This window comes from Protopterus annectens, chromosome 6.part1, assembly GCF_019279795.1.
Source record: "Protopterus annectens isolate FY-2018-M chromosome 6.part1, PAN1.0, whole genome shotgun sequence".
Lineage (NCBI taxonomy): Eukaryota > Metazoa > Chordata > Ceratodontiformes > Protopteridae > Protopterus > Protopterus annectens.
Window position 1 is genome coordinate 330,315,936 of NC_056738.1, and position 27,243 is coordinate 330,343,178.

General features: G+C 43.9%; 1 protein-coding gene across 1 annotated transcript in view; it reads left to right on the forward strand.

Annotated features, from left to right (window-relative positions):
* The window catches only part of NXF1 (nuclear RNA export factor 1), a 1,877,750-nt gene that overhangs the window by 1,744,155 nt on the left and 106,352 nt on the right, over positions 1-27,243 (forward strand). The window contains exon 17 of the mRNA XM_044075370.1: positions 14,767-14,949. Coding sequence (XP_043931305.1) covers positions 14,767-14,949 — 183 coding nt within the window. The remainder of the gene's footprint in view (positions 1-14,766; positions 14,950-27,243) is intronic.

Genomic DNA, 27,243 nt, shown 5'->3' on the forward strand with positions numbered 1-27,243 from the left:
CCACATGGACAGACAAGCAAGAAGGTTCCTTTGCTTACAGTTAGGAGCCAGTCACTACCATTTCCTGGTCTGCCCTTTGGCCTCACCATAGCCCCCCGGGTGTTCACCAAATACATGGCAGTAGTAGCAGCTCACTCGAGATTGCAGGGATTCCATGTTTTTCTATATCTGGACGACAGGATCATCACTGCTACCACCAGGCATCGACTGTTGGTGGCAAGAGAGAAAGTTATACAACTATACTGTTACCTGGTGATTGTAAACTTCAAAAAATCTCTGCTCAAACCAAGTCAAACCATAGACTTTATAGGAGCTTCCTTAAACACAAGAGCCACAATAGCTGCACTTTCCCCATCAAGACTGCAGACAGTCAGGAATCAAGTACTGGGTGTCATCAACGACTACAAAGTTCTAGCTCATTTAATTCTCCAACAATTGGGGTCCATGGCAGCATCTATAATTATTGTTCCCCAGGCCAGGTTCCATGTGAATACTACAGTAGTTGCTTGCAACACAGTGGTCCATTTTTCACCATCCAGTGCCTGTCTCTGTCACCACTGCATGCAAAAGGGATCTCACCTGGTGGATTCAATCGGACCAAGTTTATCAAGGCTGTCCTTTTGTTCCCATCCAGCCCAAAGCTACAGTGACCGCGAATGCTTCCCAGCTATGGTGGGGGGACATTGTCAGAGAAAGACAGTCCAAGGCCCTTGGTCCCCAACAGAGGCCAGTCTGCACATAAACGTCCTGCAGATGAGAGCCGCGCTTTTGGTGTTCCAAGCATTTCAGGATGCTCTACCTCTGGGAACTGTTATGATTCAAACAGACATGTCAGTAGTTTAGTACATCCGCAAACAAGGGAGAACCTGATCCTACCCTGTGTGTCAAGAATCCCTCATAATATAGCAATGGGCGATTTCATCCAACTGCTCTCTGGTAGCAGCACACATTCCGGGGATGACAGATGTGATAACGGACAAATTGAGCAGGTTCATACTTTTACCTCACGAATGGGTCCCTCAATCAAAAAGTGTTGGACGAGATTTTCCAAACTTGGGGTCAGCCTTACTGCTGCCTGTTTCCTTCTCCCCTAAACAAATGCAGCAGCTACTTTGCCCTAATTCCCTGAGAAGGGGAGTTACCGAGGGATGCTCTTCTGCACACTTGGCTGTCTGGTCTCCTATATGCCTTTCCACCAACTTCATTAATCCCCAAATTCTTAACAGAAAGCAATCAGATTGAAGAGCAGGGACATCCTCATTGCCCATTTTGGCCTCAGCAGATTTGGTTTCCCTTCATTTAGCCTAATCTATTGCAACAAATTTGGATTCTGGATCCAACTGCAGATCTCCTGTCTCACCTGACAGGCATTGTTCATACAGACATTCCAAATCTCAAGCTGACCAGCTTGGCTTCTCCAGTTCCACTAGTAGCCAGATTACTAATACTCTCTTCCACAGTCCGATATAGGTCTCCTCATAAACCATCTATACAGAAGCTCTACCGTAGTAAATGGAAACTGTTTGTTCTTTGGGCACTCCAAAATAAAGTTGATCCTTTTCAGCACCTATCCATGAGATTCTTCCATTTTTAGCCTCACTGTACTATGATGGAGCTTCGGCCTCCACAATTAGTCCAGTTAGCGGCTATGTCCAATTTTCACTTTGGTTTTCAAGGCTCTTCAGTGGCTTTTCTTAAACTTTGTAAAGCCTTTTTAAAGGGTACCTTTCTCTTAAAATCTCATTACAAGGAATCCTACTCCATGGGCCTTAATCTGATATTGCAAGCAATCACCCCCCCTGAACCAGCCAGTGATTGTGATTTAAAGTTTTTGCCTCAGAAATCTATTTTCTTGGTAGCTATTACCTCTGCTAGAAGAATTTGAGATTCAAGCCTTATCGTCTAAACATCCATACCTGTTTTTTCATAAAGACATCAGTGTCACTTTGTACCAATCCATTCTTTCTACCAAAGGTAGTTTGAGACCAGCCTTAACCAGTACATTAATCTTAGTGTTCTTTTCCAGGTATTCCAGCAAGGGTGAATATTCTTGGTGTATGTTGGATGTTCACAGACAATTAAGATTCTATCTACATAGGACAAAAAATTTCAGAAAAATCTGATCAATTATTTATTTCCTGTTAAAAAAACAAGTTAGGGAGACAAGTGAACAAGGTGACAGCCAAATGGCTCACTGATTGATTGTATTTCCTTAATTTATAACAAATTGGGTGTCACTTTACCAAAATTGTTAAAAGCTCATTCAACTAGAGCTGTAGCAACATCTGTTTTTCAGTCCAGGACATCCATGGATGACATTTGTGCAGCATTTTCTTGGGCATCTCCCTATACCTTTATTACTCATTACAAATTGGATTTGGTTTCTCGGTGTAGGGCATCATTTGGCTCAGTGGTGCTTAGGAATATCCTTCCTTGAGTCCACCCAGGATTATAGGTAACTGGGGACTGTGTCTCACACATTGAGAAGAAACTGTAAATTAACATCAGATAAAGAAGTTGCATCTTATCCTAACGTTTCATCTGTGTTGTCAGTTTTCATTTTTCCTGAACTCCCCTCCCTCCATCCCCCTACACAGGTTTTGCTCCTGGAAGAATATGCTTTTACACACTCTACCGTTTGTTGGTTTATTTTTAGTTCCAGATATGGTTTACCTAAAAATGTTTCCATCAGCAAACTCATATCTGAGGTAGTGTGACAGTGCCTTGTGGGTAAGGATTGAGCTAGAGAGTTTTTGGTTTCCACAAGCTGTAGATGCGGCTGAGTTTGTTCCGAGGGATCGGAATCGATCCCACACTTTGAGGAAAAATGAAAGTGGTAAGACATTGACTTTTTATTGAGTATGGGGGCCCTTTATATGCATTAAATGTTTTGCAACTGAAGTTGGATCAAATTCAGAGCATTTATCAGACAGATGACCGTCAAAGTTTTTCTTATAAAGAAAGACTGGAATATTTGTCTTTGTAGTGTTTGGCTTACCATTTTCTAAGAGGTGCCATCATTATTAATATAGATGCCTTAGAACAAATTATTGGATGTTTTTATTGATCATGGTATTGGTATATGGAATAAAAATTTAAATGCAAGAATATCTATTTCCAACTCAAATTTATTTTAGAGATCTTTCATTATTATGTATCTCATGGAAGGTTGCTAGGCTAATGGCCCTAGAGCCTTTATAAGCCTAGCCATATTTATCCCAAGTTGCCCCAATTGTTGGCGGTTAGATAAGCGAGGTTTGCAGAGGTAAGGGTCTATGGTAGTCAATACCAACCTCCTCTAGCCAGGAGGGATACGAGTGCTACTGCAGGAGTGAATTTGCAGTCACCCATCCATTGATCTAGGCTGCATTTGAAGAGGATCAGGGAAGGGACTCTGTTTCACATGAATTGGAAGCTTGCTCCAGAGAAGTGGTAGTCTCTGGGAGATGTAGTCGTCTCTCCAGCATGACCTGTTCATGTCAGAAGCTAGGTTAAGATCCCTGGCATGAGTGACCCTTGTGTAGTCTGATTTACGAAAGTATAGTATTTCCATCGGGGCCAGGTCAGAGACTGCCCTGTAAGCCAGGCACAGGTCACCCCTTAGCAGCCTGTAGGAGACGGAATATAGTGACAGGTCTTTAGCAACCTTTTGGAGACATAATGTAGTGACTGGGCTTTCAGTCCTTCTACGCAAGACTTATTTTGTGTACCCTGTAATTTCTAGGTGAGAAACCTCTGTGGTCTGTCCAGTTGTTGCTGGTGTCTGATGTATATGCAAAAGGGAACATTGTATTTATTGAAATGATGAGAGCAGAGCATAATGGAGTTATAACATCCTTAGATCTAGGTGCAATGCCTTTACTTATAAGATGTCACATAGAAGGATTTCCTTACTGCTGTGGCTACGTGATGGTCAGAGTTGCTATCAACCTGAGTACCCAGATCATGTACCTATGGGTCTGCTATTAGGGGGTTCCTGTCTGTAATGTAATTAGGGATGTAAGCTTTTCCAAAGGGAATAATAATGCATTTTTTTGCATTTAACTTTAATCCGTGGCTTTTGCACCAGTCATTTGTGTTAAACCAGCATGCAGTATATTAACATGGTTGCTTCCAGTTTGTAATCGGCAGTCTGTTTGTTCAGCCACAGGCCATATGTTTGCCTGGACATTTGAGAAATAAATTCTAAACAGTAAGGGGCCCAGCACAGAACCCTGTGGTAAGCCACTGGTGATTGGTCGGTGCAAGAGGTGAAGTCACTCACTCGGAGAGTGTGTGTCCTGTCATTGAGCCATTTGGCTACCCATCTGGTATTATAGGGGTTAATTCCCAATTGGGAGAGTTTCTCTATAATATCAGAGTGCATAATTTTGTCAAATGCCTTGGCTAGATCAAGGTAGGCAGTATGCACTCTTTCCCTCATCCAGGGCCTTGGTGACTTTCTCGAAGTCGACCATATTTAACAGGCATGATCTACCTTTAACGAATCCAAACTGGATTGGGTCCAGAGTTTGGAGATCACCTATTTCCTTGTTAATAAGGTGCATAATAATTATTTCCATGGCCCAGATGAGGCTAGTCAAGCTTATGGGCCTGTAATTCCTAGGGTCAGTAGATGGTTCCCCTTTGTGCAGAGGGATTACTGTTGCTGTCCTTCATTCTGCCAGAACATAACCAATTTGCAGGATGTGGTTAAACAGGGATCACAGTGGATCTGCTAGTTCATGTTTTAAGTTGTTTAAAAGGCAGCCTGGGCTGTTGTCTGTTCCCATTTATGCTGCGTTTCTGGCCTTGGAAAGTGCCGAGATGCCTGTCTTGAGATAAGCTGTGGAATAGTGGGAAGTGTACTTTGGGGGATGACTGGAGGGAACAGGCAGGTGAAGTTTGTTCCAAATCTGTTAGCTAGCAGATTTGCTGTTACATCCAGTTGAGTATGGGTGGTGCCATTCCGAACCAGTTAAGCATATAGCTGGGTATTCCCTTTTTGATTTCGGACATTTATAATGCCTTGTGATTACCTTTGGCTAGGCAGGCTATTTTTGCTTTGTAATTGGCTTTGGAGGACTTTTTGAAGATTTCAAATTTATTTGTTTAAGCTACAAAGGGATTTCTTCCTCTGTGGAGCCAGTTCCCTCTTGTTCTTGGACATTAGTTTTTCTCTTGTATAGCTTGTTTTGTACTAGGGGTCCACCAGGGTGGCTTTTTTTTTTTGGAAGACATGGTTTTAATCCATTCAGGTACAGCCAGTTCTATAATGCTGCTTAAGTGGTGATACAGGGCATTGGTGTACACCTCTACATAGGAATCCTTGTTTGTGTTTGAGGGGGCTTTGAAACTTCATGTACCATTACTTAGTAGGAGGTAATTTGTCTTTGAAAAATTGAGTGTTTTTAAGCTTGATAGGGTGTCTGGTCTTATAATTACAACAAACGAGGCTGTTTTATGGTCCAGTCTTACCAGGGAGAATATCGTGTGTGTGTGTGTGTGTGTGTGGGGGGTGCAATACTCTCTACCATGTTAGTACTATTTCCAGGACATTTGAGACTCTTGTGGATGTGCTGACTAGCTGTTTCAGAGCATTTGCACTGACAAAAGTCCAAGAACCTCTGAGTCAGCATGTTTCTTGTCATGTATGTTTTACACTTGAGTGATTTTAATTACCCAACCATGAATAGGGTATTGGGCTGTATGACAAGTGACTCCAGTAAGTCCAAGTATGTGGTATGCTTTTTCTGTTTCATGGTGGGGGACGTATAGCTAGCTGTGATGTGGCTGGGGGTTTTGCTTATAGTTAATTGGACATGGAGTAACTCAAGAGTGTCATGCAGTTTGACCAGTCTAGAGGTGTACTTGTCCTTAATGAAGATGGATACGCCGCCTCCTTTGGTTCTTTCATGCTCAGTTTGTGGTCTGAACATGTCAGTTTGTGGTCTGAACATGTGGAAGGCATTGTAGCTTTGCACGACTGGGGTGCTTTCCACGCCTTTTGTACCATGTCTCTGTGACTGCACAGATGTCAGCATCTTCCAAAGTAAGGAGCGTTTCCAGAGAGTACAGTTTCTTGTTTAGACTCCAAGCATTAAGCAGTAGTATCTTGAATTTATCTAGAGAGGATTTTGATATGTTGGGAGATTGGTTATTTTGACACTGCCTAAAAAACGGCACAATATGAGTGGTTAATGCCTTTGCCAGTGTCTGAAAGCCTAGAGGAGACCAGTGCAGACCATCACTGGCAAAGCAGGGTGGCCTGTCAGCCATGTCTTCCCTGGCTAATAGATAGTATATCCCCTTGGACTGACACCTGTGGGACAGTAAGGATGTGGAATTCATTACCTAAACATGTAATATTGGCAAGTGATTTAATAACATTTACATGGGCATTACTGTATTCTCCAGTGATGTCTAAGTAGTAGTTTAAATTGGCCATTGTAGTACCCAAGTTTACTTATTCATTGAACCACTGAAGTGAATGTGTGATAGCAAATGGAACCACCATTCCATCTGTGCTAACTTTCAAGGCTTGTATCCATACTTGGTGTTCGCAATAGATGTGCTCCCTTTCCTCTCCACCTTGTACTACTATGGCTGAAGCTTCTCCACCATTAAAGTTCAGCTTGTTTCGGTTTCAAATGTTTCAAAAACATTTAACCTCTCGCAAATTATTCAAAGCACTTCTCAATGGGATTCTTCTTCAGCCAGCAATTAAGGATACTGCTCCACATGGGACCTTTAATTTACTTCTAGTAGCTCTGATAAGTTACCTCTTTGAACCCTCTTTGTTTGCTAAGTTTCTTAGAAAAACATTTTTTTTTCTGGTGGCTATCACTTCAGACTAATATGCGAGTTGCATTTCCTCATCTACCACAGCTCATTTCACTTCATCAGTTTTCACTCCTAAGGTTGCTTCAGAATCTAACCTTAACTAGTGTATTAACTTTTCAGTTTTCTTTCCCAGCCACTCCGTCAGAGGCATTTTTTTTGACTGAGCAGGTATTTGACTACATGGTTTAAGTCAAAGGGTAAATACCTTCTGCATACCTTAGATGTAGCTTCTTCTGTGACTGTAGAAACTGAACTAAGACCTTCAGAAAAGATTCATAATTTTGTCTCCTTTGCTCCTAACACATTTGGCATGAAAGTTTAAGTAGACCTTTTCCATGTGTGTGTCAATGTGTGTTACCTTTATTTTGTTGTAGCAGAAACAAAACCTTGCCCTTGAAGCCCAAGACGCATTCATCAAGGTCAGTAGTTACCTCTACAGCTTCCTTTAAAAAAATACCTTCATTCACAAGTGCAGCAGCAACATAGTCTATTTTATATACTTTTTCCAGACACCAAGTTGGACATTTCCAGATCTAGAGCTGTATTTGAAGCTTTTGTTTTGAAGGGTATCCTGCCATTATTCCACACAAGATAAGATATCAAGTTGCTTGGAATTCTGCCAAATCAGACTGACTGCTAAATTAAAATAAGAAGTTATTTTATTTACTTAACATAACGCAGCATTTTCATCCAATTCTGTCTGATGTGACAGCATTCACTCCCTCCATCCCCCTTCCAAATTGGCACCTGCTCCTCATGGGTGATTCTATATTCCTGTGTTCTAATGCAGGTTGTCATTAAGCAGAAAGTCTATCTCTGTCTCAAGGGATTGTGGGAAAATTCTGAATGAGCTAGAGGCATTAGAGCACTAGCTTAAGGGCCACATCAGATCCAACAGTCTGCGGTGTATCCAGAGTAATCATATCAGACTGACTGACTGAAAAGGATCCAGCATTGTGGATAGTATATAGCTTTATTTTTACAGCCCTTAGAAGAACAAACTTAGACCTGACATTCCTCGAAGAAACCATAGCTGAATTAACTTAAGTTGTTGCTTTGACATCTTTAGCACTTTAATTGGACCATTATGTTTGATAAAGCCTTATTCTTCATCACTTCATGTATAGTGAAGTTGGATTCTGAAGTTTCTTCAATATCAAGGAGGACTCAGAAAAACATGTTTGACAACCTATTGAAAAATCAAAAAGCAGCAAACAATGCTTCCAACAGCCATAAATTTAAAAATCAAGACTGATCAAGGAAACCAAATGGAGAAACACACAAGTACTGTAGAATCTAAACAGCAAGTCAAAGTTTGAGAACGACTTTTTCCATTAACAGACATTATCAAACTGATGTTCTTCGTGTTTCACTGTTGCAGTCATTACATTTGGGTAATCCTGCTGGCAGGTTGCCCTCAGTCGGCCTGAATTCCAAAGTCTTGGGTCCTGCGTCAGTTGCTGTCGCCCCTTCCCTGACGTCAGGTCGTCAGGGGTATAAAATAAGCAGCCAATGCCATTTTCTTCAGTCTTTCTTGCCGTGTGGTGCCCGAAGCAGTTCGCAAGTGCCGGTCGGCTGACTCCTGAGATTTTCGTGTTCGAGTTTCAGATCCAAAGTCTTCAATAAAGCTAAGTACCCCTTTGGGGAAACTTTTTTCTTGCTCCAGACCGATGTCAGAAAAAGTAAATTGTATTTCTTGTGGAAAGCAAATACCTCATAAGGACTTTCATTCTTACTGTATTCCTTGCCCTAGGCCCTGATCACAACGTTTCTGGTTGTTAGTTTTGTGCTAGATTTAACCAACGCACTTTTAAGTGTCGGTATGATTTTGCTTTAAACTATTTTGGACGCCGGTTTAATTATCCAGAAATGTCATCGGATAGCCATCCAACTACCGGAGTTCACAAAAAATGCAAAGAAAGGGAGAGAGAGAAACAATCGAGGCCCAAAACCGACGAAGCTTCTCCTAAGCCAGTCGCCAGTTCTCAGTGAGGAGCTTTCGCAGCCCCTGAGGCCCGCTACTTTAGAGTCGCAGGCCACTAGTGACTCCCACGTGGAGTCGGCTATGCTGCTTGGAAACTCAACGTATTGGAGCCTCGGACACTATTCCCTCAGATGGGTCCGGAGCCGCTGAGCAGGCACTGGCTTCTGAGGGTGTATTCAGACCTAAACATCTTTACATTAAACCGACTTCAGCTTCAAAGGCAAAGACTAAAGCACCTTCTAAAGCAAAGAAACAAACTATAGAGCCACGTGGTTAGGCCTCTATGCCCAAAAAATGGATGCTCAAAATGGCTGAAGAGTTGATTACCTTGATCAGGGGTTCCCATCCCCTCCTGATAAGAGGCCTAGGCAACAGACAGACTATGAATCTTCCGATCAGGTTTCTATTTCTTCTGATTCCTCTTCTGATCAGGAATATTCTCTTCCTCCTATGAGGATTCTGATGCTGAAGAATCTATACATTCAGCTTCTCCAGAGGACTATTCTTTTGGGGAAACCTTGCACACCATGAGGGAGCATTTCCACTGGGAGAGCCAAGGTTTTTCAGAATCTAAAAAGAGGCTCAGGGACTTCCTTTTACTGCCTCAACACAGGCCTCTAACCATTCCACCTGTGTTAGACATTGTAGATGTGTTTTCGAAGTCTAGTCTGACCCTTGACTCCTTACCTCCAGCTCCTGTTAAGCCAGACAGATACTACAGGGTTCCTGACTCTCATAAATTCCTTTTTAAAAACCCTGCTGCAGACCCAGAAACTATTTCACAAGGTCCCAAAGGAGTTAAGGCTTCCGCTGCAAAAAACCCTACCCCCTCTGACAGAGATTCTAGGGCACTGGATAGATGGGGAAAAAGGTTTACACATCTGCTGCATTGGCTATAAGGGCCTTAAACTGTCAGTTTCATATGCTCAAATATCAGCAACATGTCATGGCATTGCTTAAACAGAAAATGTTGTTAAACTCTGAATGTGCAGAAAACAAGGAAATGCAGGCTTTATTGCATGCAGCTGAACAGGTAGGAAAGCATACTTTGCAATGTGGTTTTGATTCTTTGGAGGCCTCCTGCAGGGCCGCAGTTATGGGTTCTGTAATTAGGAGACATGCTTGGTTAAAGGAACAAAATCTGCCTGATCATGTCAAAGTTAAATTATTAGATGCACCTTTACAGCATGATACTTAGTTTGGTGTTAAGGCAGAAGAGGTGTTAAAGAAAATGGAGGACAAAGCTAAATCTATGCAAACTGTCAAAGATTTTTTTACAAGTACAGCCACCTAGGTTTAGTACACACTGGCCTACAAAGAATTGATCCTTTCCTGAGTCAGACAGACCTCAAAGGGGCAGATCCAGACGCCCTAGAGGCAGATCCCAGGCACAAGGTTCATACAGGTCAAAGCAATGGGGTGCTTCTACCTCCAAAGTTGGAGAAGACAAGTAACAACCATACAGGAAACAGTCCCAATGACTTTTCCCTGCCTGCACCAAGCACTTATCTCCTGGCAGCACCTTTCGGGGGAAAATTAGCACTTTTTCTCAAAATTGGCACATTATAACCCAGGACAAGTGGGTTCTAAATATATTGTCACAAGGCTACAAGTTCCATTTCCATACCCCTGCCAAAGGCAAACGGTTGGCCAGATCTGCCAGAAAATCAGTGGGCAGAGGCACAAAAACAAGTCTCATCCCTCATGGCCATGGGGGGCCATTCAACAAGTACCAGAGCAAGAGCAAGGACAAAGGTTCTACTCAAGACTGTTCTTGGTAACCAGAAAGGACAAAGCCTGGAGACCAATACTGGACCTATCTATTCTGAACAAATTCCTGGATATACCAAAATTCAAAATGTTGACTTTGCAGCAGCTTCTGCCATGCAGGGCTTGTAACATTTGACCTAAAAGAGGCATATCTGCATGTCCCAATCAGACAGTCATGCAGAAGATACCTCAGATTCAAGGCTGGCACAATGCATTACTAATTCTCTGCACTGCCCTTTGGCTTATCTACTGCGCCCAGGGTCTTTACAAAGTGCCTGGCACCAGTAATTGCATTCTGCAGGCAAAGAGGAATACAAATATATCCTTAATTGGACGACTGTTTAATTCAAGCAGAGAACAAGGACATTCTTCTACAACATCTGGCGTTTGTGAAAAGACTTCTAACATGCCTAGGGTACACAGTCAACGAAAAGAAATCAAAACTAGTACCCTCTCAAGAGAATATTCCTGGGTGCAAGCTTAAATACAACTGCCCAGATGGCTTATCTCACGCCAGACAAAGGCAAATGACTACCTATTTCAAAATGTTGGCAACAAAGGCCCAGTTATCTGCAAGAAAAATTCTGCAGGCTTTGGGCTTCATGGCATCATGCATCCTACTAATTCCATATGCAAGACTGCATGTGAGGAAACTTCAGTGGTACCTAAAATGTGTTTGGACTCAACATTGCCACAGCCTGGAAACAATGATTACTCTCATCCCCTGCCTGCAACAGGAGTTTCGATGGTGGGCGAAGGCTTGTCACCAAAACAAGGGACAGCCATTCACATTACCCCCAGCCAGGCAGACGCTAACAACGGATGCATCAGATTGTGCCTGGGGGGCCCACATGGCAGGAAGATGCATTCAGGGCACATGGTCCTCAAACCAAATGCATCTACATATCAAGCAAAAAGAGATGCTAGCTGTTCAAAATGCCCCGACAGCCTTCAAGGACCTACTTCATTCGGGGCAATTACTGATAGACAACAGCACAGTCATGTGGTATATAAACAAGCAGGAGGGGCACACATTCTTACCCCCTTTGCAGACTAGCCATGACTTTGTGGGACACAGCATTGACTTACCAAGTGCATATGCAGGCACAATTCCTGCCAGGAAAGGAAAATACTCTGGCAGATGAACTAAGCAGAAACCTCATGGATCCCCATGAGTGGCAGCTGGATCCACAAGTCTTCAACATGATAACAAGGAAATGGGGATGCCCAGACTTAGATCTATTTGCCTCCCCTCACAATTACCAACTAAAAAGATTCTGCACAAGGACTTATAACAGACAAGCATGGAAAGTGGACGCCCTATCTTTCAGCTGGAAAAACCTATCAGTATATGACTTTCCGCCACTGCCTCTCCTCCTAAAGGTCAGACAGGAGAAGCCAGAGATGATACTGATTGCCCCAGACTGGCCCTACCAGTACTGGTATCTAATCCTAAGGAACTTGTCTCAATGCCCAGCTTGGACCTTACCTCAAATACTGTCCCAGCAAAACAATCAGATCCTGCACAGCCAACTCAGGACCTTAAACCTGACAGCATGGCGGATAATGTAGTCATACAAAACATACCTCTCAGTAAAGCTGTGATGGATGTCATTTTGGAAGCCAGAAGGCCTAGTACTAGAAAATCTTATGCTGGAAAATGGAAGAGATTCTGTGCTTGGAACCAGGCACAAGGAACTGATAACGGCTGTACCAAATATTCTTCAGATTTTGCAATACCTAACTGAGATGCTGGACAAAGGCCTATCTTTTTCATCAATTAAAATTCATGCCTCTGCCATTTCGGCTCATTACAATACAGAGCCACCAATCTTTTCTCATCCTTTGCTAAGGCAGTACCTCAGAGGAGCCAAAAATGTGAGGCCTCCAAGGAGATCACCAATACCTGCATGGGACCTCAACTGCGTCTTGGAAAAACTCACCCTGCCTCCTTTTGAGCCAGCTGCTACTGCTGATATAAAGTTTTTATCTTGGAAACCAGCTCTGCTCCTAGTAATAACTTCTGCAAGATGAGTTTCAGAGCTGCAGGCACTCATGGCTGTGGAACCTTTTATCACTTTTTTATCCAAACAGGGTTTCTCCGAGGACAAACGCAACATTTATGCCTAAGGTGGTGTCCACTGTGGCTCTTAACCAAACTATTCATCTGCCAACTTTTTATCCAAATCCACAGAACAAGGGGGAGAGAATTCTGCATTCTTTAGGCGTATACAGACAGCTTAGATTCTCATTGGACAGAACCCAAGTTTTCAGGAAGACAGAGCAATTACTAGTGGCATATGCTGCAGGATCACAAGGAAAGGCTATCTCAAAGCAGACTGTTTCAAAGTGGATAGGCCACTGCATTCGTTTCTGCTATTCACAGCATGGCAAGCCAGTGCCTAAGGGCATTAGGCCACATTCAACCAGAGCTGCAGCCACTTCAGCAGCCTTCCTCAGGGGAGTACCAACCAAAGACATTTTAGAGGCTGCTATTTGGAGTTCACTGCACACCTTTACAAAGCACTATCGTCTGCCACTCTACTCTAAATCCAGGGCAGGCTTTGCCACTGCAGTTCTGCAGGGCCTTATAGCCGCTCCTAATGCTGTTTAGCTCCAGCCTCCCAACCATAGTTTTGGGACTCTACCCAAATGTAATGACTGCAACAGTGAAACACGAAGAACATAGTACAGTTGTGTACACTTACCATAAATGTAGATGTTCGAGTGTATTCACTGTTGCAGTCCAGGTTACCCACCCGCCATCCCCCTTTTTTCTGCTGGAACTTCTTTCCTTCTCTAATTTATACGACCTATGTGGTGTATTTGCTTGTAGATGAAGGTAAAGTTTATATTGGTGCATGTATTTTTATATATTTATAAATTCTGCCTACCCGTTTAGGGGGCACTTGACATCTGGGGCAAAAAAAAATGAAGAAAATGGCATTGGCTGCATCTTTTATACCCCTGACATCAGGGAAGGGGCGACAGCAACTGATGCAGGACCCAAGACTTAGGAATTCAGGACGACTGAGGGCAACCTGCCAGCAGGATTACCCAAATGTAATGACTGCAACAGTGAATACACTCGAATATCTACATTTATGTTAAGTGTACACAACTGTACTTTCTAGAGCTGCTTCAAAAATTCAACTATTAAATACAAGAGAATCTGTGAATAAGTTAATATTCTTTAAACAGAAACTGTTCCGGCATTTAAAATTAACACTAGAATGTAAACCCTGAGAATCTGCAAACATTAAGTACCAGTTGCCACTTGTATTCAAAATAGTCAAACAGGTCCTCTCTGTCCCCACCCGTGACATCTTCTGGAAAATACATTTGTGTTGTTTGTTGAATTTTTTAATTGAGTTTTTTTTTTTTTGTGATGTGATTTAACTGCTTGGTATCTTTAGTGTAATTACTGTAAAGTGTCCGTCAGTGCAGAAAAAGATGAAATTGCTAACTCATTAAAATTTTATTTGATTTAGTGTTTCTGCTATGAATTTCTCCAGCCGGTTTGAGTAGTCCTTTGTCTTTTAGATTTATGTACAATAATTAAAACCATTGTTTTCCCGTGCTTTTTGTTAGTATTTATGTTGGGTTTTGATCAATAATTCTGTTTTGGTATCATAGTCGCATTTTTCTTTGTATTGTTTAATGGTGGTGGTTGCACATTTTGCCATTAATTGTTGGTGTTTCAAAAAGAGTATACGCATCCAAATTTCCTTCCCCTGCACAGAAACTGTTGCATGGCTAAACCAACCTTGAAACAAAGCAAAGAAAGCCAGCAACTGTGGGCTGTAAATACTAATTTATTAGTATTACACCCAAAAGAGCTTCAATTGAATATAACAGACCGGTTTCGACTTGGATTTTACCTAGCCTTCCTCAGTGTCTACTGGACACTGAGGAAGGCTAGGTAAAATCCAAGCCGAAACCGGTCTGTTATTTTCAATTGAAGCTCTTTTGGATGTATAACTAATAAATTAGTATTTACAGCCCACATTTGCTGGCTTTCTTTGTTTTGTCTCAGAAAGAGCCCAGTGTTATTGCAGCTCTTTGTTCCCCTTTACAGTTTCTGATTAAATTTTTTTTCCACCAAATGTCCTTAATTTTTATGTAGGTTTTGTTAGGTTTCTAAAAAGCTTCCCTTCAAAGGACTTCATGTTGCCTTTTTTTCTTAATAGGCTTTGCATTGTAAATGATCACCTTTGTGTACGCAGTGCAACATCAGGAGAAATTCGTAAAGCATTTGTTTCTCCAGCGCCAACACCTTCCAGTAGCCCTGTCCCAACATTATCTGCCACGCAACAAGAGATGATCCAGGCTTTTTCATTGCAGTCTGGAATGAACTTTGAATGGTCCCAAAAGTAAGTTATTTTGTAGCTTTACTTTTAAATTTGCAGTTTAAATCAAGGGTGTCTGACATTTTGACTGTAGGATGTTCTGAACAGCTTGTAACTTTATGCAGTTTCTATAATATTTAAGAGTCCATTGATCATGAAGATTTTTCTGCTGCAGCATAGTGTAGTGTGTAAATTCTTTCTTTTTTAGTTTGTGTACTAATGTATGTACTTGCAGCATGTTAGTGGAGTGGGTGTAGAGTTTCTTCCAGACAGTTGGCTTGGCAGACAGTTGCTTTGAGAGAGTTTTTCACATATCCAAAATGTTTTATTGTACCTTTTTAGTGGGGCAATCCCTATATCCATTATTGTGAAAGTGACCAATTGTTTTCCGTCTGTGCACCCATAAAATGTAGATGGTAAACTTACATGCAAGTAAATGTACACCCTTGTTAGAGTCAAGATAGATTCTTATGTAAGCACTTCCATGCAAGTCTGCTTATAGTGAGCTTTATGCACAAGAGTTTTGCACTTGGCAATGAGCATGTCTTGCAAATATATTTTAGCCTATGTCAACACACACATGGCAAAAGTTGAGTGAATTTATTTGAAAATTATCTCTGCTCCTCATATGTGGTGGAGTCAGCAAGAAGTGCTTCTTTTGTTTACTGTTTTCCCAGAAGTCTGTCAGATGTCCAACTTGAACATCCCCCGCTCAAAAAAAAAAAGCATGAGTTTGAGTGCACCTTCTTGCTGCACACAGAATACTTGCTAATTTGATTTCCTTAGTTTTAAGTATAGCTTTACGTATATTAAATTAGGTGTTTTGTAACTGTAAAATAAATTGCTCAGTCCTGTAGAAAGGACCCTGCCCCTGTAGTACACAGACCCCAGAATTTATCCACGACAGATGCCATCACCATTAAGTATAATTTCTGTTTGAGAACATAACCCAGCTCTATATATCACGAAGGATTATAGTTATATCACTGATCATAGCCCCAATAAGTTAGATGTTCTTTGAATTCACACGCAAAGTAAATTGTTTTTAAATCATTTAAACATGGATTGGTTATTTGGCATTCGGATAATTTTTTATCTCTGAAATGTGCAGCAAACTGAAGTATTTATTCTGCGTATTGCACTAGGCAGCTTGTCAAAACACTTGACAAGCAAATGTATGTCAACTGGGATAGTCCATTTGAACAAAAGCCCATTTTCAGCCCTGGTTAGAAAAGCTCCACCAAACAGAGAAGGATCATGTGGTATGTGTTTAGCATACCATACTAATGTCCTTCTATTCATATGCCGCTGTATTCATGACGTTAGGGAGTTTGGCTCTGCTGAACTCTCGCATGTCCGGCCATTATACAAAAGTTAAATGCTACCACTAGGGTGAGTGTGGTGATCCGCACCTCTCTCGGATGTCTGTCGTAAACGGATGTCTGGTATAAAGTGGACATCAGCACACACCTCTCCAGAACTTCACTGCCACTTGTGTGAATGCCAGCTCTGGGTCATTACATTGCCAGTAGAAGCATTTTCTTCTTCTGACTTCAGATAAGTACCCCTTAGGGGTTTTCTGTTTACTTGCTACTGTTTTGGGTTACATGTCAGGTAGGAAGGGCAAATGTAGGTGTGGAAGGCAAATTCCACATAACGATTCACGTGAGCTTTGCCTATTCTACCTAGGCCGTGAACACAACCATAGCACCTGTAGTATTTGTCAGGTCTTTGTCCCCAGCACCCTCAGAAGCCGTCTCGCAGCCTTGTAACTATACCTTGAAAATCAGAGACTCAAATGTCTAGCTTCTAGGATGGATCTGATGTCCGAACCCTCAGACGAATCCCCAGTCAAGAAGGCCAAAAAGAGTAGGCCTGAACAGATTGCTGCGCCCTCCACTCCAGCCGTTGCTCTTGAGGCTAGTGAAGGTCCGGTGTCCGAGCCAGAATTCTCAGAGCTTCCTTGGGATAAGGCCCGGAGGAAATCTCTCCTTTGCTCGAGTTCACGTCCTGGAGGGAATCTCAGGCATCTGATTTGGTCGCTGAGGGGGAACCGAGGCTTATGTCCAAGGGCCCACGTGGCATCTCCCAAATTGTAGTGAGGATATAGTCTCTGATGTAATGGAGTGTCTGCCGGCGTCCATCCCTCCAACCCACCACTACATTTCTGAATCCTCTCCCCCAGGCACCCATAAGAAGAGGAAACAGAAAATTAAACATATTTCTCAGCCTCTGCTTGGTTCACCAGTTGAACAGCCTCCGGATTGGCAGGCCTTCACCCAAAGCCTGCTCAGTGCCTTTCTGGCCTTGGTCAGGGCCTGATGCCTGCACAGGCCCCCACGCCCACTACCCCTAAGGGGCCTGCTCTGGACAACACTTCCACAGAAGGATTCATCTGATGTATCCCTCACCTACTCTTCTCAGATCGCTTCTCCTCTGGGATATGCCTAACAAGAGGAGGAGTCCAGCGGCACTGACTTCACTGGTGAGGACCTCACCTTTGGGAAGACTTTCACCAAAATGCAAAATCTTTTCAAATGGGACAGCAGTCAGGTCACTGAGACCCAAAAGAGATGCTATGAGCTCCTACAACTGGAGTCTCCCAGCCCTCCTCCTGTGCCACCAGTACACACCCTGCTTTTCTGGATCCTTGTTGGCTGCTTCTAAAAACAGTCTCTCAGCCAGCAGCACCCAAGCGTCTAGACAGATTCCATAAGTTGCCCAAGGAGGCAACCTTCCTGTATAAAGCCCCTTCTGCAGACCCTGCAGTAATTTCTGTGACCATTGACAAAACATCTTAAGTTCATAGGTTCATAGGATCATAGAAGGTTACTGGGCTTTTTGCCCTGAGGCCCTTATAAGCCTAGCCAAGAGTTTAGCCCATGTTTAGACAAATCAGCATCCAATGCCCCTGTCCAGCAGGGACATGGGTGGAATCCCAGGGGTGTGTTCTGTTTCCCATCCAGTTATCCAGGTTGCGCTTAAAAAGGGGTAAAGACGTACTCTGCTTGATGTGGAGAGGGAGTATATTCCATAGATGAGGAAGTCTCTGGGACACACCTGTCCCACCAACAAGTCTCATTGATTTCACAGACCAGGTTGAGGCCGTGCTTGCGGATTACCCGATTGGAGCTTGACTTGCGGTTATGCAGCAAGTCCCATCAAGGTGGGGTCTGTGATCACCTTCTGTGCCAGACAGAGGTCACCTCTGAGGAATCTGTATGAAACTGAGTAGAAGAATAGGGCTTTTAGCATATCTGTGTATGGTAGATGTTTGAGGCCCTGGATTCTCCTGGTGAGGAACCTCTATGGTCTCTTCAGCTGTTGCATGTGCTTTGCAGGATACATGCCGAAAGGTGCGTTGTACTCAATGGGCCTTATAAGGGAAGGATACAGAGATGTTATGGCTTCCTTGTCCCTGGATGAGATACCCTTACTTATAAAGTGGGCAATGTAGAAGGCTTTCCATACCACAGTAGCAACATGGTGGTCAAAAAATCAGGTTGCTATCAACCTGGGTGCCCAAATCCCTCACGACTGAGTGCTTAGGACAGTGTTGTGATAATTTGTGGGGACGTCACTCTCCCCAAAGGGGATGATGCATTTTCTGATATTCAGCTTGAGGCCATGTTTCTGGCACCAGTCATTTGTCTGAGTGAGACTCTCTTGGAGAATGTCCACATCACTAGGGGAATTGATGACGGCACCCAGCTTGTAGTCATCTGCAAACTTGGTCAGCCACAGCCCACTAGTTTTGGCATGCACCTCAGAAAAGTAGATCCCAAGTAACAGAGGCCCCAAGACCGAACCCTGGGGTACTCCGCTTGTTACAGGTCTACTGCTTGAGTTGGCTTCCCCTATTTTGACTACTTGGGTTCTATCAGTGAGCCAGTTTGCTTACCCATCTGGTGACGTTTGGATTGATGGCTAGTTGAGAGAGTTTATCTAAGTTACTACCATCCACCTTTCTTCTGCCCTCTGATAGAGAACAGAATGATGGAACGTCTGGGAAAGAAAGCTTCTACATCTGCCACCCTAGCACTAAGAGCAGTCAACTACCAGTGGCACATGGCCAAGTATTACTTGGCTCTCTTGGAAGATGTCAAGCAACTGAGAGCTCCCTAACTCATCTGCTAAATCCAAGATTTCCTCTCTCCTAAACTCCTCCACACAAGTGACCAAACACTCCAAGTGTAGTTACGATGCTGTAGAAGCATCTACAAGGGCTCCTACCTCTGGATCGGTCATCAGGAAGTACTCCTGATTAAGATTGCAACCCCTCCTTGATGACATCAAATCCAAGCTCCTAGATGCACCCCTGGATAACACAAACCTGTTTGGGTCAGCTGCTGCTGAAATCTTTAAGACCCTCCAGACCAAAGGCAAGGAACTGCAGGAATTGAGACACATCTTTGTTTCCCCAGTTCCACGCTTCCAGAGAAACTACGCAGCTAAAACGTCTTTTGTTAGGTCCCCAGCCAAGAGAATGCAAGCTAAACCTAGGTAGGACCACAGGAAGCAGCACTCTTTCAGGGCGCTCTCTTCTACTCCACCCTCTAAACAGTCCTTTCAAGGAAAGCCTGGTAGTCTGTGACTACTAGGCCCTCCCACCCAGACACCCCTCTTTCCATGTGCCTCTCCCTCCCCTTCCCACTTGGAAGCAGGTTACCCAGGACTCCTGAGTCCCAGCTGTCGTAAAACAGGGATACTTCATGACCTGGGAGACCAGACCCTCTCCCAAAGGCATCCCTCCCCTGCCCAGAGACCAAATCCCACTTTTCCCTCCAATCCTGCAGGAGCTTCTTGCACAAGAAGTCATTCGAGGACCCCCCCCCCTGCAAGAGGAAAGGGATTTTACTCAAGAATGTTACTGGTCCACAGGAAAGAAGGCCCCTGCAGGCCCGTCTTGGAACCTATCCCACCTCAACACCTTCCTCAGAGTCCCCTCCTTCAGGATGCTCTCCCTACACTTCTTCCACTCATTCTACCTTAGGCATTCCTAAGGATGCCTACTTGCACATCCCCATCCATTCACTATTCAAAAAGTACCTACGCTTCTCAGTGGATTCTGTACACTGTCAGTTTTGTGCATTGCCCTTTGGTCTTTCTACAGCCCCAAGAGTATTTACAAAATGTCTGGCCCCAGTCATGGCTTTCGCCAGGATGAAGGGAATACAGCTTTTTTCCCTATCTAGACAACATCCTTATCCAGGCTACTTCAAGTTCCATGGCCTTGCAACACCTGCAGTTCACCATCTCCCTCCTTACAGGTATGGGATTCACCATAAACCACAAAAAATACTCCCTGACACACCCTGTCTGGAGCAGTTGTTTCTAGGGTGTCTGATTCTGACTAGGGAAATGACGGCTTGCCTGCCACCAGAAAAAAATTGTGACCCTCAGCTTTCTTCCATGGAATCCTTCCCCTCAAAACCATCTCAGCCAGGGAATTCCTCAGGATCTTAGGATTACTGGCCTCTATTATCCCCATGGTCCCCCTAGCAAGGATACACATGAGAAAGTTTCTGTGGTATCTGAAAACAGCACCTACATCCTCTAGAGTTCATGATCCCCATACTTCCTTGCCTGTCCAAGGAACTGAAGTGGTGGATTTCCCAGATTCAGTGAAATCCTGGCCTTGCCTCAACAGCCTACACCCCCAAACCAAGACCTCTTCATAGATGTTTCAGACACAGGCTGGGGGGCAATCCTAAGACATTGGGGAGTGAGGAGCGCATGAACCCCCACTCAACAAAAAGATTGCATCAATATCAAGGAAATGAGCCTCGATTCTAGCTTTGGATATTTTCAAAGGTCAACTACTCCCATGCACCCTGAGGTGGTACATCAACATACGGGGTGGACAATGTACTACCTCCTGTGCAGACTAGCACTGCAGGGTTGGGAAATAGCACTAGAGAAACATATCCTTTTCCGAGCAGTATATATCCCCTCCACAGACAATTTGATGGCAGATTCCTTAAGCAGGATCATGACCCTGTCTCACGAATGGTTGCTGAACAGGGAAGTATTTCTGGACCAAATCCATCGATGGAGTATTCTGAATGTGGACCTCTTCGCCTCCCCCATGAGCAGACAGCTCTTGACCTCCTGCTCCAAGGCACCTCATCCAGAGGCTTGGGAGGTGGACGCTCTATCAATCTCTTGGAAAGGGATGTACGCATATGCATTCCCCCCTTCCCTCTCATTCAGAGTCGTCCTGAAAATTTAGAAGGAACAGTGTCAAATCTTGCTGGTGACTCCCTACTGGCCAAGGCAGTATTGGTTCCCCTTACTATTTCACCTAGCCAAGGGCAATCACCACAAGTTACCCCAGAGAATGGACCTGCTCGCACAGGACAAAAGAACACACACACACACCCTCAAATGCCCAAACTGAACCTCACATTGTGGGTGATAGGACGTTTATTCCCTTCAGACACCTATATACAGAGGATGTGATCCGGGTTCTACAGGAGGACAGAAAACCAACTACTAGAAAATCTTACATTTCAAAATGGAAGATATTTTCCTTATGGTGTCAGAAAAACAACCTACAGCCACTGTTGGCAGAGCTCCCAGTGCTCTTGTCCTGCCTGTGTGACCTTATGAAATCCAGACGATCATACTCAATTAAAATCCACCAGTCTGCTATCTCAGCTTGCTTGCCCATGGTTACCACCTTTAGCATCTAGATTAGTGGTCAAACTCTTCTTGAGAGGGACACTAAACCTCAGGCCACCAAGGAAGCCCATTCTGCCTCCTTGGGACCTTAATTTTGTCTTAGAAAAATTGACACTACCACCGTTTGAACCAGCCAAAAACTGTTCCCTCCAACACTGCACCTGGAAGACAATACTCTTGGTGGCCATAACCTCTGCCAGAAGGATCTCTGAACTCCAGGCCATTGTGGCATACCCCCCCCCCCCCCATTCACTGTTGTCCACAAGGACAGGGTATGTTTGCGTACTAACTCCACATTCATGCCCATAGTGTTAAATGACCTGTCCCTAAATCAAACTGTCAACCTGCCAACCTTTTTCCCCTCTCCACAGAACTGAGCAGAGAGGATACTGCACTCCCTAGATGTACACAGACAGCTCAGGTTTCATCTGGCTAAATCCAAATCCTTCTGAAAGTCTGACTGGCTGTTCATCTCTGATCACCCTACAGCCCTGGGTCAACCTGTTTCCTAGCAAACTATATCCTCTTGGCTGTCAAAAAAGCATTTCCTTTTGCTACACCAACCATGGTAAGTCATTCCCAGCTCCAGTTAGGGCACACTCAACCAGGGCAGTGTCCTCCTCAGGGGCTTTCCTTAAAGGATTGGACACAGTTGCTGTCCTAGAGGCAGCTACTTGGTCCTTAGTTCACACATTCACCAGACACTACAAACTGGATATGGTCTCTAATGCTAGGGCAGGATTTTCCAGAGCCATCCTCCATCGGTTTGTGGAAACCACTTCTGGTTCACCTCCTCTTCATTAGGACTGGAGCTTTTGCACTCTCCTTGATGTCATGAATACAGCAGCATTTGAGTCAAAGGACATAGTGTTGTATAAGAACTTACCATAACCTTAGATGTCCTCCTCTTCTATATGCTGCTGTATAGGTTCATAGGTTCATACTAGGCTATCTGCCCGAGGGCATTTACAAGCCTAGCCCATAGTTTTGTGGCTTACGCCACCCCTTTAGTATGGGGAACTATACCCATTATTTTGCTGTGCCTCTGTTGAGCAGTGACACTGAGGTAATCCCTGGGGTATATCTGCGATCTCCCATCCATTGGTCAAGATTTCTCTTGAACAAGGCCAGCGAGGTGCTCTGCCTCACATATACCGGGATTTTATTCCACAGCATAGGGAGTCTTTGGGTGATGAATCTATCCCTCCAGCACGTCCTATTAATAGCCGTGTCGAGGTTTAAGTCTCCGCCCTTGTGGCTCTGACAGATCTAGATTTTTGAGGTGAAGCATATTCATCAAATCTGGGTTTGACATGGCCTTGTATGTTAGGCAAAGGTCACCTCTGAGCAAGCGGTAGCGACTGAATAGAGCTGGAGTTCTTTCAGTCGGGCAGCATAGGACAGATGTTTGAGACCCTTTATCCTTTTGGTGAGGAACTTTTGTGGCCTCTCCAGCTGCTGCAAGTGTCGGGTCAGATACATTCCGAATGGGGCATTGTACTCAATCATTGGTCTGATGAGTGATGAGTATAGGGAGACTATGACCTCCCTTGATCTAGATGAGAATCCCTTCATGATAAGGTGGGCAATGTAGAAGGTCTTCCTAACTACTTTAGCTACATGGGTGTCGAATGACAGACTACTATCAACCTGGGTCCCCAGGTCCCTGATAACTTCTTCTGTACTCAGTGGATTGCCACCTATTTGGTAGCTAGGGGTAACCTTGTTTTTCCCGAAGGGTATGACTATGCATTTTTGGCATTTAACTTTAGGCCATGGCTCTGGCACCAGTTATCCGTTTCTGTGAGACCCTTCTGAAGGATATCTGTGTCAGATGTGTTTTCTACTGTGGCCCAGTTTGCAGTCATCTGCAAACTTTGTCAGCCATAACCCTCCTGTGTTTGCTTGTACTTCGGAAAAGTAGATGCCAAACAAGAGTGGGCCCAGGACTGAGCCCTGTGGTACACCACTTGTGACAGGCTTTGAGTCTGACATGGCGCCAGCAACTCTGACCCTGTGGGTTCTGTCACTCAGCCAGTTTGCAACCCATCTTGTGATGTATGGGTTAACATTTAAGCTGATGAGTTTTTCAATGATACCCGAGTGGGGTATTGTATCAAAGGCCTTCGCCAGATCGAGGTAGGCTGTATGGACTGCCTTTCCCTCATCAATGGCTATAGTATAGCTTCCCATCCAGCCTTCCCCCTCACATTTGCCTGATTCCAGTTTCCTGGAGTAACCACTACGTAGTCACTGATTCTGGCGGCATTCAGTTCTAAAGTGGTGTGTGCCGACGTCTGCTTTATACCAGACGTCCATTTATGACCGATGTCCTAGAAAGGCATGGGACATCACGCGCACCCTAGCGGTAGCATTTAACTTTTGTATAACGGCCGACATGCGAGAGTTCACCAGAGGCAAACTTCCTGATGTCATGAATACAGCAACATATAGAAAAGGACATCTAAGGTTATGGTAAGTTCTTACATAATACTTCATATAGTTAAGAAATGGTATAACATTTCACTGAAAGCCAAGTACATTAATTTTGCAAAGGCAGTTACTAACTAGTAACATACAAAACGTTGCAATCTAGTTTAACCTTATCTAATTCAAGTTAATGCAAGTGAAAAGACTTTTGAGATACAAGAAAGAAACTGTGGATATGGTACTAGTAAAAGGAATAGACTGTAAAGAAACATGGTAGAATAGAGATAATTCTAAAGAGATTTTATGAAAAAGAAGCAATGTTTAAGCATGGCAGAAATATAGTGATATAAATCAAGAGAATGATAAGGAAGTAAGTAGTCCTCTGTTTATAAAGAATTGTGGCATGGATTGGGGGTGAAAATTCTCATGTTACATATTGAAGGTGAAATGTGCATTAATTTCATCCAGCAGATTTATGTAATATGTGAACATGTCCACTTCCATTTATTATATGTTATTTTGCTAAAAAAACAAGTTTTAAGTTTTGGCTTACATTGCATATCTTTGAGTATGGTGCTCCATATTTTGCCTACATTAACCGAGTACAGTATTGACATATAAGAGTAACCCAACAGCTATAGCTTTATTCTGTGAACTAAATGTTTTTTTGATTTATACATATAGTGAAGATTTGTAAGTGAAGGATATTTGGGTTATAAACAATTTTAATTGAGTTGTCAATCTATTCTGAAGCTGTAACCATACTATACAGTGATGTTTTCTGTTAGGTGCTCTAATTTGGGTCCCCTTCTAATTTAATTTTATTTATTTAACATTTTGTTGACCGGGAAAGTCCAACTAGGTTCCACAGATCCTGTTTTCAGTGGAGGCCCGGGGAGAAATGCTCCAGAAGCATGTCTTTAGAATGTGGGAGGAAACCGAAGTACCCGGAAGAAACCCACGCGAACTCGGAGAACATGCCAACACCACACAGAAGGCACCCCAGCTGAGAATCGAACCGGAAAACCTCTTGCTGTGAGGCGACCAATTGAAACCAATTTCAAAATGTCGACATTCATATGGCCGAGACCATACGATCAACATTTGAAATGTCGACCATAGGGAACAGGCATCATGCTACAGTGCGGAATGGAGATTTCCACTTCCGCACTGTAATGCAATCTCGGAGTTGGTATATTTAAGTTGGGGGGGGGGTGGAGCCCTCCACGGGGGGGGGGGAGTGCAGGGGGGCTTCGCCCCCCTGCTAGCAGCATTAAGGTAAGTTGTGTTTTACTTGTACGGTCGAGATTTCAAATGTCAATCATATGGTCTCGGCCATATGAAAGTCGACATTTTGAAATTTCGGCCATATCAAGTAGACCCTCTAATTTATGTTTTATATTTTTAATGTTGATGAGATTGGGGGTGCATATAGTAGGGTAGGTAGTAGGCAAGCTTGAGTTATGGATTTCAATAGATAAGATTTCACTTTTATAAAACATTCCACAGTTTGTATATTATATTGACCTAATTTGTGTGGTAGCCATATTTTAGGTATTGACCAATTATGATTCCTAGTAGTCTTGTGTGACACTTACTCTGTCAATATTATTTAATGGGAATATTACTTGTACTGTCTTGATCTGATGTCTTTTCCATCCATTCCTCAACATATGTGTCTCTGATCTGATTTCAGATCCAACCTGTGCCATCCTCCAGCTTTGGAGCCAATGATGTTCATCGTGCATACAGCTGCAGTCATAACAGATGGGTTCTCCTGCCATCAGGCGGGTCCTCGGTCGGCCGAATTCCAAAGTCTAGGTCCGGCGTCGGTTGTCGTCGCCTCTTCCCTGACGTCAGTGCGACAGGGGTATAAAAGAACCAGCCGACGCCATGTTCTTCAGTCTTTCTTGCCGCGCGGTGCCCGAAGCAGAAGCAGTTCGCAAGTGCCGGTCGGCCAGCTCCTGAGATTACGAAAAATTTGGAAAACCGAAGTCTTCTTAAAAGCTAAGTACCCCGTTGGGGAAACTTTTCTTGCCTCAGACCAATGTCAGACAAAGTTAATAACTGTATTTCTTGTGGGAAGCAAATACCGCCTAAGGATTTCCGTTCCCTCTGTATACCTTGTTTAGGCCCATACCACGACGTCTCGGTCTGTCACTGTTGTGCTACATTCAACAAATGCACTATTAAGCGTTGGGCGGAGTTCGCCCAGCATTTTTTTGGGAAAACTTTTAACTATACCATGTCGTCGGATACCCCGACACCGGTTTTGTCTAAAAAACGCAAAGACAAGGACTGACACTCGAGGTCCACGGCCTCTACCGACACCACGCCAAGGCCGACTACACGTGGTCCGGTTCTCAGTGAGGCGCCTACGCAGCCCCTGACTACTGACGACACGTCTTTGGCGGTGTCTCCTGTACCCGAGGACGCAGGCTCCTCGGCCCACACACCAACTACAGATACCGAAGCCACTCTTGGTGTTGAAACACAGAATGTGGACAGGTCCACCTCCACTCAAGGTGTCTTCAGACCTTCCTCTTCTTTCTCCATCAAGGCTTTCACCAAGTCTAAAGCAACCATGCACCCTAAGAGACCAGTTACACAGGGCCCATCTCCAGGCCCCATGCTTAAGAGACAGATGCTTAAAATGGCTGAGGATTTAATTACTCTAATCAGAGGTTCTCAGCCACCTCCAGACAAAAGGCCCAGAGTGGAGGAAGATTCCCCCTCCTCTGATCAGGGATCCATTATTTCAGAACACTCTGATCAGGAACAGGCTTACTCCCCTTTTGAAGACTCTGATGCAGAGGAGTCCATTCCTTCTGTATCCCCCCCCTGAGGATTTCTCATCTGGGGAAACTTTGCATACCTTAAGGGAACACTTCCACTGGGAAGGCCAGGATTATTCAGATTCCAAGAAAAGGCTCAGGGAATTTCTTTTGTTACCCCAGCACAGGCCTCTGGCTATACCTCCTGTCTTGGACATCCTAGATGATGTTTACTCGGAGGCCTGTCTTAACCCGGACTCTCTACCTCCAGCTCCAGTTAAGCCTGACAGGTACTACAGGGTTCCTGACTCACACCAATTTCTTTACAAAAGCCATGCTGCTGACCCAGAAACCATCTCACAGGGACCCAAGGGAGTTAAGGCTTCCATTGCCAAAAATCCATTGCCTTCCGAGAGAGATTCCAGATCCT